A 17457-nucleotide genomic window follows, 5' to 3' on the forward strand; every position below is an offset into this window, starting at 1 on the left:
CGGTCCAAACCTCCGTCTTTGTCTTATCGATGAATTTTGAGGTAACTAGTAGCCTAAGTAATTAAACAAGGGGAATTGCACAGCTAATCATTCATCAGGAAACAGTACTCCATTAATGATGCACATGCAACCTTATTTTTTTGAGTCTAATGGAAAATTTATCAGTTGCTGGCAGCGTACGAATATCCCACTTTTTTCAGCTACTTCTTCTGTTTTTTTTTTTTTTTTTTTTTTTCGTCTCTCTCTCCATGGAATAAGAATTAAATTAAGAACGACGCTAATTGCTAAACCTTCAACCAAGAGTACCAAGAGTACGAAGCTATTTATGGCGAGAAAGGTCAACAGCTTAGCCCATATATATATATATATATATATATATATATAAAAGAGTAATGATTTAATACCACTCAAAGATACAACTTTTCACCACCTTACCTATGTGGCAATGTAGTCCCCCACTACTTTTTAAGTTTTTTTATTTTTTTAAAATAAATTAAGGTGCTGAAAAGTTGTATATTTAGGTGGTAGTGAATCATTACTCTATATATAAAAGAATAATGATTCAATGCCACCTAAATATACAACTTTTCACCACCTTACCTATGTGGCAAGGTGGTCCCCCACTACTTTTTGAGTTTTTTTATTTTTTAAAAATAAATTAAAGTGGGGGACCACCTTGCCACATAGACAAGGTGGTGAAAAGTTGTATATTTAGGTGGTAGTGAATCACTACTCTATATAAAATGAGTAATGATTCATTATCACATTTTTGTACAACTTTTCACCACCTTGCCTATGTGGCAAAGTGGTCATAGACTCATAGGCAAGGTGGTCCCCTACTACTTTTTGAGTTTTAAAAATAAAATTGGTATATTTTTAAATATGCACCAATTTATCTATGATTTTAAAAAAAAAAAAACACTCTCTAACGATACATTTTTCTACAATTTGGTTTAAAATCGCACTTTTAGACTGTGAAATTACAATACCAAACACATTCTTAGACGGTTTTGAATGGAAAAAGTGAAATAAAAAACGTGAAAAAACTTAAGAAGTTAAAAGCCAGATAAATAAATCGGCAGAGTAAATTAAAATTTCGTGATTATATGGAGTCCAATTATTGGATACAATTATTGTCAAGTTTAGAAAGAGTATGGAGAAAAGAGAGAATAGCGGAAGAGAAAAATCTTGATTAATCTGAATATGAAAATGTAGTTACAGAGAATGAAAGGAAATTACAGTATATAGCTTGAGAACTCTAGCTATCTAAGCTAAACTGTTACAACTAGAAGATAACAAACATAATAGCCTATCAACAATAAGTAACAACTTAACTATATACAAAGAAATATATCTTCTGTCTCTGATAATTATCTTACAGGCAGTAATTTGGCATCCATTTCTCACAAAAAAGGTTCAAAATCCATTTTATAAACCAAATAATATACATTTTATGAAAAGTCCACTGAATTTGTAGTGTTGTGGGGGCTACCTCACCTTGAGAGATGATAGGGCTGCCGCCCCTTCATTGAGACAATGGTTAAAAATAAATAACTAAATGCTACACACGTCTTCACACTTAATATTTTGAAGGGTAAAAAAAACTCCAGAAATAATACTCAAAAAGTTTAGTTTCCCCCTAAAAATATATTGCAAATATGAGTTATTAATATAACAACATTTATATCACATCAATCACCTTTTACTACCACTAAAAATAAAAATAAAAAAATTCCCCCACACTTGAAGGAAAGAGGGTTGCCAAATGGGGTGCACTGCCGAAACACTTGCTGCTGGGACTCTTCTTCTGAAAATGCCTTTCTCGCACACTGCTCTAAAATGACAGAATGAAGTTGTTGCCTTTTTTAATCAACAAAAAAAAAAAGGACCCACCAAGACATATCGTGGCACCCACCAAGGCAAGTCATGGCACCCATCATCCACTAAGGCAAGTCATATCACTCACAAAGGCAAGTAGTGGCAAGCCATGACAACCACCAAGGCATGTCATGGCGCTTTGCTTGTTGGTTGGTTGTTTGTCTTCGTTTTTAATGAAATCTTCTTACATGCACAATAAATAAATAAAGGTGGGTTTGAAAAAGACAAGTGAGGCCCACAGTTAAAGACTTGTTGAAATACAAGTTACCACTTTAGGTTTTGTTCGGCAAAGAAAGGTACATAACAGAGTAGTGAGTTGTTAATTTTGAAATTAGTAAATAATGATGATGTGATATAAATTAAAAGGAATTTGTATAAAAAAGTGAAAAAGTTTTGTATTGTAGTGATTTTTTTTATTTGAACAATAATAAAAAGAAAATTATTGATGTGATATAAAAAGTGAAAAAAGTGAGAATGTTTTGATGTTAATTGTTATTTAAAAAAAAACAAAAATATGAAAAAGTGAAAAAAAAAAAAAAAAAAAAAAAAGTACGTGAACAATAAAACACACTACTGGGTTCCGTTCACATTCTTACCAAACAACCCCTTAATTACACAGGACCAACTATAGTATTATACTGAGGATCAATATCACTGCCTAGCTAGGTAGTTGTTACGATTATGGTTGCTTTAATGTTGGTTATAATTAACTAGCAAGGGCCCGTTTGATATTTCCCCAAAGTCTTCTAAATAGCAATGATGGATTTTCACTTCGTTATCTTTAATGGTCTTTAAAAGATCCTGTTGACTCTTTCCGATTCGATCCAGAAAATTCTTAAAATATCTAAATTTCTGCATTTTCATGTCCTTCAATCCATCCCCCTTGCGATGAAAAGGGCCTATTGAGACTAGATTAGGAGTGTAGGCTTTTTCATTTACGTTGCGCAGTTGCTTAGAAACCTGTAGATACAGCATTCCGGCCACTTGGCAGGGGGAAGGTCTGGTGGAATGTGAATGACAAAGTCCTTGCACTCAAGTTCTTTTGTAATAATCGAAGCACTAGCCATCTTTTCAATACCTCAAGTTTGTTTTCCTATTGACAAATAAGCAACAATCGATCAGTGGCAGATCGTTTATTTCAATTAGCATCCATTTCTGTATGCATGGCACCTGTTAATCCCCCACCCCATGCATGTACTTTGTATGAACTTTTATTTTTATTTTTTTTATTATTATTTGACTATAGGCCAATTTTTTTTAAAGCAATTGGAGATGCGACGATTCAACCCAACTAGAACATGCATGATCCACCATACGCATGCAACATTGGAGATATATATATATATATATCTTTTTCTTTAAAAGGCTCGTGCTCGAAGTATGACATTCAATTACAACAATAGTTTCTTAAATATTCTCATCATTATTGTTGATACAAGTGATCGATTCCTATACGAGCACAACCACTAGATACAAAGATCCTTGAATTTTGACCTGTTGTATGTCTTGATCTAAGAGCATATATTATTCATAGTGCGCTTTTCAAATTTTCACTAAATTTGATGATGAAAATTTACTTTTCTATTTTGCAGAGCTACTTTTCAATGGAACCAAACATCAAACTCTCTATATAATTTTTTTACTTTAATTAAGTATTCCTTTTTATTTTTTTCTTTAAATTAAATACTGCGATAAACCCAATCCATAAACCCGGAATACATGAAGAATAGCTAGCCTATCTATATATATAGGAAACAAAAAGATGAAAAAACTCAAAGGAGGCATTTATGCATGTTATGTTATTTGTTAGATGAGTTTGTGAAACAAAGGGATGGAGAAGACCTGAGCATGAAAGCGTAGTGGTGAAGATCATAGAAGACGAGAACAAATATAAGCGCAATAGTGATGAAGACAGAAGGCCATATCAGCAATCAAAGTACGAAATAACATTTAAAAACTAAATAGCTTTCACTTATTAATTGGCTCTTGATATTTGGGGAGCATCTCTCACAAATAGTTAAAGACTAGTTGAAATGCACGTCGCCACTTTAATTACACTACACCTACTATAGCACTATACTAAGGATCAATATCACTGCCTAGCTAGGTAGTTGTTGCGATTATGGTTGCTTTAAAAACGCACCAATTTATCTATGATTTAAAAAAAAACACTCTTTAACGATACATTTTTCTACAATTTAGTTTAAAATCGCACTTTTAGACTGTGAAATCATAATACCAAACACATTCTTAGACGGTTTTGAATGGAAAGAGTGAAATAAAAAACGTGAAAAAACTTAGGAAGTTAAAAGTCAGATATAAAAACCGACAGAGTAAATTAAAATTTGGTGATTATATGGAGTCCAATTATTGGATACAATTATTGTCAAGTTTAGAAAGAGCATAGAGAAAAGAGAGAATAGCGGAAGAGAAGAATCTTGATTAATCTGAATATGAAAATGTAGTTACAGAGAATGAAAGGAAATTACAATATATAGCATGAGAACTCTAGCTATCTAAGCTAAACTGTTACAACCAGAAGATAACAAACATAACAGCATGTCAACAATAAGTAACAACTTAACTATATACAAAGAAATATATCTTCTATCTCTGATAATTATCTTACAGGCAGTAAATTCCATTTCTCACACAAAAGGTTCAAAATCCAATTTGTATACCAAATAGTATACATTTTACGAAAAGTCCACTGAATTTGTAGTGTTGTGGGAACTACCTCACCTTGAGAGATGATAGGGCTGCCGCCCCTTCATTGAGACAATGGTTAAAAAAATAAATAAATAAATAAAAATAATGCTACACACATCTTCACACATAATATTTTGTAGGGTCAAAAAAACTCCGGAAATAATACTCAAAAAGTTTAATTTCCCTCTAAAAATATATTGCAAATATGAGCTATTAATATAACATTTATATCACAGTAATAAAGCAATGCATATCAAAAGAGTTGTAAAATGAAATTGTGAGATTCAAGCTATAGAATATTATATAAAATAGTTCATTAATCAAATGCTTTAAGATGGTTAAAAGTTTTAAAAAAAAAAAATCAAACTCATAAAAATTAAAGCGCAAAGGGGAACATTTCAACTAAGTGAGGTATGCAAGAAAAATACATAATTAAAAAAGGCACACGTACATATTAAGAAATTTTAAGAAATTAGAAAAAAAAAAAAAAAACAAAAAACAAAAAACAAAACAAAACAAAACAAAACAAAACAAAACAAAAACAAAAACAAAAAAAATTATAAGCAACCATCCATTTTTTTTTTTCTTTTTTCTTTCTCCATCTTTTCATTCTTTTTTTTATTATTCTTTTTTTCAAGAAAAATTGAGACATTTGAACTTTTCATCCCCAAAAAACCCAACTTGCGGCGCACGTGGGCATTCTATATTGACAGTTTCAGAAATTTGGTAGGATTATATTGCTAATTTTTTAAATATTAGAAGCAAGATCTAATAACTTCAACAAATAACTTCAGATAATGAAGACAAAATGAGAGGAAAACGGGCATGGTGGATCAAGGCCTAGCCTTGTAGGATATTTCTCCTTTTCTTCTTCTTCTTCTTCTTTTTTTTTATTTTTTGGTCACAAACATACTCAAAATCAACATGGAGATCCGGTATAATCGGTTAGACCATTGATTTTTTCATATAATAAACATTTGTTAAATAGTATTCCTAATTCTGAATATATGTAATTAAAGAAGAATAAATAAGTATCAAAAAAATAGCATATCTTATTAAAGAAGCTTTCATAAAAATCGAGTGCAATTAACTTGAGATAGGATTTTCTATTATGTAATTAACGTGATAAATATACGTTGACGCGTTATTTAAAAAAATTAAATAATGCATGTGGCATCATTTATTTTATTAGACGCAACAATTTTAAATCATGATCGTAAAATTGCTCCTTTATGTTTCACTCCAACTAACTGGTTGTATTCATGCATATAACACAAAAAGTTAATATAAGACGTGTGCGAACAAGTAAACCTCATTTAATTCCTTGTACACTAAAATGTATTATATACATGTAATGTGTTGGGAATAACAAACAATTTAATCTTTATGGATTTCAAGATAAATTTTTTTAAAAAAAAATCTTATTATAAAAAGGAGGTGGGTAGATCAACTATAACTATTTTAGTTGAGTGTGATTATTATAGCTGCATGCGCTCTCTTAACTACGACTGTACGTGCTATAACCTAATTTAGTCCTATCAAAGTATCAGTAGGATCTGAAGCGATTAGTACTAATAGAGTAATAGGATTGATAATTTTAAAATTAAGAGTCAAACAATCACTTTAATACATATCCAACTGCTTTAAGAATTTCCTTTAGGCCACCAAACGGTCCAAACCTCCGTCTTTGTCTTATCGATGAATTTTGAGGTAACTAGTAGCCTAAGTAATTAAACAAGGGGAATTGCACAGCTAATCATTCATCAGGAAACAGTACTCCATTAATGATGCACATGCAACCTTATTTTTTTGAGCCTAATGGAAAATTTATCAGTTGCTGGCAGCGTACGAATATCCCACTTTTTTCAGCTACTTCTTCTGTTTTTTTTTTTTTGTTTAGCGCAAAGGGGAACATTTCATATATACTGTTCAATATATGAAAAAGAAATTATTAATGTGATATAAAAAGTGAAAAAAAAAAAAAAATAGGAATGTTTTGATGTTAATTGTTATTAAAAAAAAGCACATGAACAGTAAAACACAATACTGTGTTTCGTTCACATTCTTACCAAACAACCCCTTAATTACACGACACCTACTATTGTCCTATACTAAGGATCAATATCACTGCCTAGCTAGGTAGTTGTTACCGTCATGGTTGCTTTAATGTTGGTTATAATTAACTATATATATATATATAATAGCTGCATGAAACAGAGAAGAGAAGAGAGAAGTGGTAGCTAGCAATATTATCATCAATCTTGAGTAACAGTGCAGTTTGATTGAAAGAAACGGGGAAAGAATGTGGAGGCTTAAGATAGCAGAGGGTGGCAATGACCCTTATATCTCTAGTACAAACAACTTTGTTGGGAGGCAGATATGGGAGTTTGATCCCGAGGCTGGCACCCCACAAGAGCGGGCTAAGGTTGAAGAGGCTCGTCAAAATTTCTACAACAACAGGTTTCGGATCAAACCTAGCAATGATCTCCTATGGCGAATGCAGGTACGTACCCTCATCTTCTCTCTCTTCAATATATCATTATCATTTCCTCTGCACTAAAAATAGCTACTTTTACTCCAACGGGTTTGGCCGAGTGATAAGTCATTTGGCCCTATTCCTCATAAGGTTTGACCTTATTGAGTTCAAACAATTTATTGAGGTAGGATTTTACCCGAGGGAAATACTAAAGATGAGTCTTTCACCCCCCCTTATCACTCCATTTTCCTTAAAAAAATTGATTTTTATTAAAAAGTCGTCTCTGATGTATCAATTTTTTTATTATAAAGGGGTGATAAGGTGGGGATAAAGGGTGCAGGTGTAGAAGGACTCTTTACCCAAACTGTGTAGAGAAAATATTTTGTATGGTGATTTAAAGATCTAGTTGGGGCGAAGCTCCGAATATCCCGATTTTATATATATATATATATATAAAATAATAAAAATAAAAAACAGCTACTTTCCTGCCATGTCACAACCTTTCTCATGTATCAAAATCTGTGTCACCTTGCTTAATTTGAAGGGGCCGAAGGGTGGAAGGTTTTGAAGCTTTTTTGCATGGTTAAAATCCAAAATTTTACCTTCATATATAATTCGGTTCTCATATTAATATATATAGAAGGAAGCAAGGCGCTATTTGATATAAAACTCATTATAATGGAGTATTGAATGATTGTTTCATTATAATGGAGTACTGAATAAATGGGTTCTGGGCCAATTTGAGAACAAAGACATCAAAATCAATTTCAACATACGCTTAAGGTGGCACTACCATACACTTTAAATGCTTACAAACATAAAAAGAAGGAAAAAGAAAACACATAATCCTTTCAACCTACTATCTCATTTTTAATGTCCTCCCAAATGACCAATTGTGTCAATGACTCGATCTCCCCATTTTACACTACCAAAAACTGTCAATGTCCCCCCTACTGACAAACATACCCTTCATAAAATTATTAAAATTTAAAAGAAAAAACTAAAAAATTATTAAACTTTTTTTTTCATTTGTTTTTTAGAAAAATAAAATTGTTTTATAATTTTCAGTTATATTTTTTTAATTCTTTGTTCTTTTTCGTTTTTTTTTCCTAGTTTTTTCTTTATTTTTTTATTTTGGTTTTTTTTCAACTTTTTTTTTGAACTTTTTTTTTTTTTTAGTTTTTCTTTTGTTATCTTTTAGTTGTAGTTTTTTTTTTTTTTTTTTCAAATTTATAAGGACATTATTGTCTTATTGAAAAAAAAAAATTAGGGTCATTTTTATATTTTTGTTGATCTTAGGGAGAGATATTGACATTTTTTGATAGTTTAAAGAGGGATATTGACACAATTGGTAGTTTAGGGAGGATATTGACAATTGAGTAGTAGTTTGAGGGGGATACGTGTACTTTTGCCTAAAAAGAACAAAATCAATTTTAGCAAAAAAACCAATAAAACATAAAATAAAATAAAAAGACGGAGAATTAGAAAAGAAAGGAATTTAAATCTTATAAGAAAGATTGGTGTATAATTGGAGACAAGTCAATTTACCTTTTACATAAACAATCTTTCCAATACAGTTGCTTCTTGTGTTAAACCACCATTTATTTTAAAAGCTTAAACTTATAAGAAGAGGTAAATTTAATCACTTATGCAGTTGTTTCGACGTAAAATATTTTCAACGAAATCATTTTCAAAAAAAAAAAAAATGATTTTCATGTAAATATTTTTTGGCATTTAGCTCGTACAAAAAAATCACCACCGGTGAAAAACTACCGGTGACGAGATTCCGTCACTGGCCAGTAAGATTCCGGTCACTTTCAGCCAATTCAGGCTACTGTTGCCGGATTCTGAGATTCTGGTGATAGAGGCCGGAATCCGACCGTACTAACTAGATTCGTCGAAATGTCGGTTGCGACTATAAATTTTGAGGTTATGATTTCAAAAGTGATGAAAAATTAAGGGTTGTATGTGAAGTTTTTCCTACATTTTATTATTTTTTTTCAAGACGTTTCCTTGAACCAACGCAAAGGTATTGGATTTCAATGTTTAAACCAAGGAACATCACTTCCCAAATGTCTCAGTTATGTGCATGTACAATGGTACGTTACATCATACTAAAACCTGACATACGAGTTAAATTTGTGTCACTAAATCCTCAGTATAACACAGAGCCTAGATAGCTCGTAAATCTGTGTCACTAAATCCTCAGTATAACACAGCCTAGATCTATAAATGCTATTTTGGTTGTTAGTTTAGGAAATGAAATTCTATGGTATTAGTAGGTGATGATATTGCCCTCCCACTTCTGGATACAGAGTAATCTAGCAGCTTTAAAATTCATATATATCATGAGATATCTAATGATTCAGAAATTGTACTCTAATATGCTTATTTCCTTGACAAAATGATTGCAGTTTCTTACGGAGAAAAACTTCAAACAAACGATTCCCCAAGTAAAGGTTGAGGATGGAGAGGAAATCACATATGAAAAGGCCACAGCTGCATTGCGAAGGGCCATCCATTTCTTTTCGGCCTTGCAGGCCAGTGATGGCCATTGGCCTGCAGAACTTACTGGCGTATTGTTTTTTCTTCCCCCCTTGGTGAGACTCATAATTATTATCAATCTTTTTTTTAATTTTTTTTTTTTATCAATGTCATCATTGTGATCATCACATAATCAAACAGATACTGTTTTTGGGATATTTACGGAAAAAAAAAAAAAAAAAAAAGGGAATACATCAGGGAACCTTTTGTGATACCAGGACAAATCATCAACAACATAAAAGCTTTTCTAATGATATTTAACACTGAAACATCTTCTAAGATTGACTGGACTATGAACAGTACCATTGGATTTATGACGGCATGTCTGCCTTTGACTTGTTTTGGTTTTCATCTGATGCACTGCTAATTGTATTCTTTTAACCCGAAAAAATGCAGGTAATGTGTTTGTACATTACAGGACATCTTAATACTATGTTCCCTGCTGAGTATCAAAAGGAAATCCTTCGATACATATACTATCACCAGGTGTATATTCTTGGAAGCTTTACATGTTAATCATGCAAACAGGATTAGATTTTCTGTTGAATTACTTGATTCCTTTCCTTCCTTTTTTTTTTTGTGTGTGTTTAAACTGTCATGTTTAACAATTATGCTGTAAATTTTGCATATTGTAGAATGAAGATGGTGGCTGGGGATTACACATAGAGGGCCACAGCATCATGTTTTCCACGGCTCTCAGCTACATTTGCATGCGTCTACTTGGGGAAGGACCCGATGGTGGCCAGGACAATGCTTGTGCAAGAGCGCGAAAGTGGATCCTTGACCATGGTGGTGTAACACACATACCTTCTTGGGGAAAGACCTGGCTTTCGGTATGACCATGTTTCATGGCTAGTTGGGAAATGAATATGCATATATGATTACTGTTTGTTTGCTGATAATTAACTCTAGTATGCATTTTTCCCTTTGTTGTAGATACTTGGTGTGTTCGAGTGGATTGGAACCAATCCAATGCCTCCGGAATTTTGGATCCTTCCTTCATTTCTTCCCATGCATCCAGGTTTATACATATCTTCTTACAACTTCATTATACTTCCTGAAAATGCCAGTCTATTTAGATCCTTATTGCATCATGAAATGTTTTTAAAATCATTTAGTCCAATGTTGAAAATTAAATACAGGTTTTAATTGAAACATGGTTACCACTTCTGTTGGAAGCCTCTATTACATAGAGGTTTTACTTATTACATAGAGGTTTTACTATCTTCTCTTTGATATTAAACTTTCTACATATTGCTTATCACTTGCCTTTCCCCTAAAATGCAGCCAAAATGTGGTGCTTCTGCCGCTTGGTGTACCTACCTATGTCATACCTGTATGGGAAAAGGTTTGTAGGCCCAATCACACCTCTCATTCTGTCATTGAGGGAGGAACTCTATACTCAACCCTACCACGAAGTTAACTGGAAGAAAGTGCGTCATCTATGTGCAAAGGTGAGTTTACCTTAATCTTCTCCTCATGGTTGATACTTGCTCATTGCTACATATGCTTTTCAATGTTCTTCCAACCCATTGATTATGCAAAACTATTGTTATAGGAGGATCTCTACTATCCCCATCCTTTGATACAAGATCTGCTCTGGGATAGTCTATACATATTCACTGAGCCTCTTCTCACTCGTTGGCCCTTAAACAAGCTGGTAAGAGAGAAGGCACTTCAAGTAACAATGAAGCATATTCATTATGAAGATGAGAACAGTCGATACATCACCGCTGGATGCGTGGAAAAGGTAATGTTATCATACAATCAAGTGAAGCAATGGAAAGTATCTATTTGGGCTATATAACAATACTCTTAAAGCCATTTGCATTGAACAGGTCCTATCTATGCTAGCTTGTTGGGTGGAAGATCCAAATGGGGATTCTTTCAAGAAGCATATTGCTAGGATCCCAGATTACATATGGGTCGCTGAAGATGGAATCAAGATGCAGGCCAGTATACATATTCTGCAGAAATAATTGCTGAACCTTTTGTCTGTCTATGGAACATTAGAATTGCACTTCATTTATATTGAACTATGAATGAAGAGATTTCCTAAAATGAATTTCTTTCTAGGGTTGGTTTTGTAAATATAACTATTCAAACTTGGGTATAAACCCAAGCTCTTGTTTTCTAGCTTCAAGTCTATAAGTCCGGAGTCTTTGCAAGAACATGGAAGGGATCATTGACTTCAATATATGCCATTTGTATTTAGGGTTGCGGAAGTCAAATTTGGGATACCAGTTTCGCTATTCAAGCTTTACTTGCGAGTAATCTCATTGATGAAGTTGGACCTACACTTGCGAGAGGGCACGACTTCATCAAGAAATCCCAGGTTTGATTTTCAATTCTGAAAGCATCTCTTCACCATAATCGTCAGACTAATTATCTGTTTTCCCTTAAAAATTGTAAAGGTCAAGGACAACCCTTCTGGGGACTTTGAAAGCATGTACCGTCACATTTCTAAAGGATCGTGGACTTTTGCTGATCAAGATCAGGGATGGCAAGTTTCTGATTGCACTGCAGAAGCTTTGAAGGTAATTAACTTCATTTAAATGTGTCAATGGGGTAAAGTGTTGCACCTTCTCCATAATTAATGTTTTCCTCACCAAATTCTCCTCTATTTCAGTGTTGCATGCTTTTATCCATGAAGTCGCCAAAAATTGTTGGTGAGAAAATGGAACTCGAGCGATTTTATGATTCTGTAAATGTCATACTTTCTTTACAGGTGAGGATGAAACTTCCACAATTGTTAAATCACCGGTCATCTCAAAAGTTTAAGCTAATAAAAAAAAAAAAATTGACTATAATTATTTAAATAATATTCCAACACTCTCACGTGTGGGCTCAAACTCCTCCTTAATAAGTAAATAATGGAAAAATGTTGATTTTCATTATTTAACTAATATTTTAACACTCCCTCTCATGTTTGGGCTCAAATTACCCCTTAATAGTGAAGCCCAAAACGTAGAGAACTCAGAATCTTGGCTCTTATACCATGTTAAATTACAAATTATCCCAAAAACTTAAACGGATAGAAAATTATTAATTTTAATCATTTAATTAATATTCAAACAACTAGTGTTGTATTATGAAGTACAAATATTTCGCAACTATCGGCATTGAATAGGAAAACCAGGCTGCAATGTTTATCTAGTGCAATGTTTATTTCTTAAGTATTTTACTGCATTCATATCAATAAGCTCTATTGTATGGCTTAATGCAGAGTAAAAATGGTGGTTTAGCTGCCTGGGAACCAGTACGAGCCCAAAATTGGTTGGAAGTAAGTACCTTAACGTATTGAAGTGGCCTTGAAATGTGCTTAGGGGATTACTTCAAAATTATCTAGTGCTTTTATATTCTCCCTTTTCTATCGTATATTAATGGAAAAAATCTTCTTTCTTTTTTTCATTAGTTGCTTAATCCCACAGAGTTCTTCAAAGACATTGTTGTTGAGCATGAGCACCTTGAGTGCACTGCATCAGCAATCCAAGCTTTAGTTTTGTTTAAGAAGTTGTACCCCGAGCACCGGAAGGAAGAGATAGAAGATTTCATAAAAAATGCTGTTCAGTTTATTCAAGACATACAACTGCCTGATGGTTCATGGTATGTATGTTCCTCCACTGGTTTATTAGATATTTCTCTGACATTAGTCTGTTTTTATACCAAAGAAATCTATTACATGATTAAGCATTTCCACAGGTATGGAAATTGGGGAATTTGCTTCATATACGGTACATGGTTTGGACTTGGAGGATTGGCCGCAGCTGGCAAGACTTACAACAATTGTCCAGCTATGCGCAGAGCTGTTGATTTTCTACTCAAAGCACAAAGGGATAATAATGGTGGTTGGGGAGAGAGCTATCTCTCATGCACAAACAATGTAATGTTTTAACAACCATAAATGCTAAAACCCTCGTAATTCTTAATTTATTTTTCATCTCTATTTTCAAACATCATTAGTTTTTTTCATTATCTTTTACTCTAAACATCATGGATAACAATTTAAGAACCTTTATTAACATGCGTCGTGTGGTTCCACAAATTCTTATTAGTGGAAGAATTTCGGTCAAAGAAAAGTCTTTCTTGTTTTTGTCTTTCTAAGATATTGCAGACGCTAGATAATAAAACTATAATCTCTTTGTGCTTGATTATATAGGAATATGTACCACTTGAAGGAAACCGATCAAATTTGGTACAAACTGCATGGGCAATGATGGGTCTCATTCATGCTGGACAGGTGATCGACTTGATGGTTTAAAAATCTAGCCTTGTTTTCTCTTATATCATGCTGTCATTATTGTCATATGCTTTGATCTGGCATATTCTGATGTTAAAATTGTATCGATCTGTAATAGGCTGAAAGAGACCCGACACCTCTTCACCGCGCTGCAAAGCTGATAATTAATTCTCAACTGGCAGACGGTGATTTTCCTCAACAGGTACGTCCTATCTTTAAAACATGAGAATTTAATTCAAAAAGATTGGGGAGAAAAGCAAGATAGCATAACTTGGAAGTATATTATGCTTGAATTTTACCTCCAACGCTTCCTAACCATCCGTCGACACTCTTTCATATATACAGGAAATCCTTGGAGTCTACATGAGGAACTGTATGCTACACTATGGAGCATACAGAAATTATTTCCCAATGTGGGCTCTTGCAGAATACCGCAAGCATGCCACTGCCATTGCTGTAACATCCCCAGCCCGAAAGGAGGTTGGTTCGTGATACAGTCAGATTTCCTAAGGCCTACGTGGCAATACCGTTGCCATCAAACAACCCCCAAGCCAACGCGAATGAGGAGAATAATTCTCCATATTTCTTTCCTTGCATGTTTTAGCTAAATAAGGAATGTATTTTCACTAGTTTATTTCTTTCCTAATGAATTTTCCTGCGTGATGTAAGGATGGCTAGACCTAATGGTTATGTCTTATGACCTAACCGTCTTCTATATAAGTGTAAACCCTAATGTATAAAGATCACGCTAAATTATAATCAAATCTATAACCTTTGTTGGTATCTTGGAGGTCACGGCTCCCTCGAAGTAGCCCATATCCATTTTTCCTTTGTTCTTTTACTATTTGATTGCATCAATTCGTCAACTCTCCTTTCATAAATGCAAAGAATTATAAGGCATGTATCGTAGCTTTGTTGGAAATCATCATTTCGAAATTAAGTTGTGTCTTCATTGAAATATTGATGTGTTAAATATGCTTTGAAGTGTTCAGAAAATAAATCGTTTTAAGTACAGGGTTTTAAAGAAAATGAATTTAACCCAACTGTTTTATGGTCGGAGATTTACTTACTGAGCATTTCAGCTCATTCAGTTTACTTTTTGTTTTCAAGTCTTGAGCAAGGACTAGGTGGTTGGGATGTGGGGCTACGATACATATCCATAAAGAACATACCATGAACAATTTTTCCTTAAATTAAATAAGTGCAGTGACACATGAGTATTTTCAATTATGAACTTGTTACTATCGAAATATCATTTTGGAGGTCTTGATCAAACACTTTCGCACTTAAATAAATTTTTAATTATAGCCAATCCTTTGTACCATGCATTTATTATCTCATTTAGTTAACTACTTTGGCATGCCTTAAAATTCTTTGCGCCTCTAAAAGGAGAGTTGACGAACCTACCCCTTTTCAGGATGGGGATGTTACAATTGCCATTGCCATCCAGAATAATTTAAATCAATTAAGTAAAATCTTAATTAAAGAAAGGCAGTTGTGAATTCTCTTACTTTTTCTATAGCAGTGTTGACTGTTGGGGAAATACCTAGAGAAGTTCTTTTTAGTGAGCCCATAATATAACATGTTGAGACACCATACAACCCAAAAACTTAAGCGTATGGGTTTAGGCCCAACAATGCTATATAAACTACACACTCTCTTTACACCTTAGCAATGTGGGAACACCTCACAAATGCACTCAACAATCTCCCCCTCACTTGTGATTCTCCTCCACATTAACTCAACTCTCTCTCGCTTGTGAGTCTTTTTAGGTTCTTTTTAGTGAGCCCATAATATAACATATTGAGACGCCATACAACCCAAAAGCTTAAGCCCATGAGTTTGGGCCCAACAATGCTATATAAACCACTTACTCTCCTTACATCTTAGCAATGTGGGAATACCTCACAAGTGCTCTCAACATTGACGTTTGTAAGAAGTTTCTAAACACACCGCCGAGTAATTCTCGACGTCATATCCATATCATTTTTAGGGGACACCGGATATGGGTATGATGTTTAGAATTACTCCACACAGCCACCTAAGGTAGATAAGAGTAAGGAATATATTATACAATGATGTACCAATGAATAATATGTAAGAAATTCCTTAATTATATTAAATTGTGGTCCATACGCCACATGTATTTATTGTGATTTAAATTAAATGTAATTATCGGTATTCAATAATTTATTCCAAGCTAGCCTATATTGCGTAGGTTATTTCATTATAATTTACTCGAAAAGTCTTTAAAAGATATAGTATCGGTAACCAATTTCCTTTTCCCCGCTCAATTAACTAATTGTCTACCATGAATGAAAAATGTTCATAAGATCATTTTTGTAACGCCTCGTCTTTTACAAAAAAACGTAAATGATTATATCTGAATAACCATGTGACATTACTACATCAAATACGGTAAATCTCGCAGCGAAAAATAGGTATATGTTTTTTTTATTTTTTGAAAGAGAGGGACAATTCCTTTATAACACATCAGAGCTTGTTTAAAATACCTCAATATAAATAAACATGAACAGCGTGTTCTTACATAATAAATACACACAAAGCGATAACATATGTGGCACATGCGGCACTGATACTACGTAACCATAGTGTTAATACTTTACAAACCACAAGCGAAAAATATAACATATTAAAAGTAACGCTTAAAAGATAAGTCTGACATATATAATAGATAGATTAAACTAGGTAGTCCATCATACAACAGAGGCAATAGTTAGCCTCATCCATAAATATCGGGATTGACAAAATGATTCTGTCAGTACTGACCTGCCTCCTGTCCTGTATAATCATTTATGTGATTGTGGTGATATAATTGAGTGAGTCAACTGTTTCGATAATATAACAATTACTAAATTATTTAGAAGCACATAATGTAATGATATGATGACAATTTTATATGCAAGTCTTATTTATTTTCTTCTTGCACTCCTTTCGTTAGAGCCTTTGCTCCGTTAACGTATTACCTTGGAATCTATGGTCCTTCAACTATAAAGCTTATTTGTTTGATGCTGGAAGCCTACGGTCCCAGCCGACTGAAAGCCTAAGGTCTCAGCCTTTTTATTATTAAATCTTTCACGGAAGCCTATAGTCCCATTGGTGGCCTATGCTCATCAACTTTGTTATTAACCAATTTAGTCATAACGTACACTAAAATATACAAATTTCTATTCACACGCATACAATTAAATAAACTTGTAAACATGATATTATAGAAATCAGCATCACTCTCAATAAGTAATTTATACTTACAGTCATTTCCTGCTTCAGAAAATATTCACACAAGTGATCATTGTAATACAGTTTTGTAATGTGATAGTGAATTAGTACAAATTGCTAAAAACCTATTTTTAAACTTTTGTCACTTTTGACTTTTAACGTAGCTTTCCTAATGTTGCTTAGATAATATAACGGCATATAAAAATAGGCCGGTTGCATGACCACATATTCTCATGTGGGCATTATTATAATGTCCCAGATTTTTATTAGACATTTTTAAAAAAAAAAAAAACAAAACAAAAAAAAAAAAATATGATATATATATATATATATATATATATATATATATATATATATATATATATATATA

General features: G+C 33.2%; 1 protein-coding gene across 1 annotated transcript; it reads left to right on the top strand.

The window, feature by feature from the left end:
• Positions 1-6821: 6821 nt before the first annotated feature.
• On the top strand, positions 6822-14588 carry LOC133879650 (beta-amyrin synthase-like). The gene is made up of 17 exons (XM_062318297.1): positions 6822-7090; positions 9478-9663; positions 10004-10093; positions 10243-10440; positions 10544-10628; positions 10895-11061; positions 11166-11357; positions 11446-11559; positions 11823-11942; positions 12022-12144; positions 12237-12335; positions 12834-12890; positions 13023-13213; positions 13310-13490; positions 13767-13847; positions 13966-14049; positions 14193-14588. Exons 1-17 carry the CDS (start codon positions 6890-6892, stop codon positions 14337-14339), a joined length of 2316 nt encoding a protein of 771 aa, XP_062174281.1. The 5' UTR covers positions 6822-6889; the 3' UTR covers positions 14340-14588.
• Positions 14589-17457: the final 2869 nt, after the last annotated feature.

Source organism: Alnus glutinosa, chromosome 10, assembly GCF_958979055.1.
Source record: "Alnus glutinosa chromosome 10, dhAlnGlut1.1, whole genome shotgun sequence".
Taxonomy (NCBI): Eukaryota; Viridiplantae; Streptophyta; class Magnoliopsida; order Fagales; family Betulaceae; genus Alnus; species Alnus glutinosa.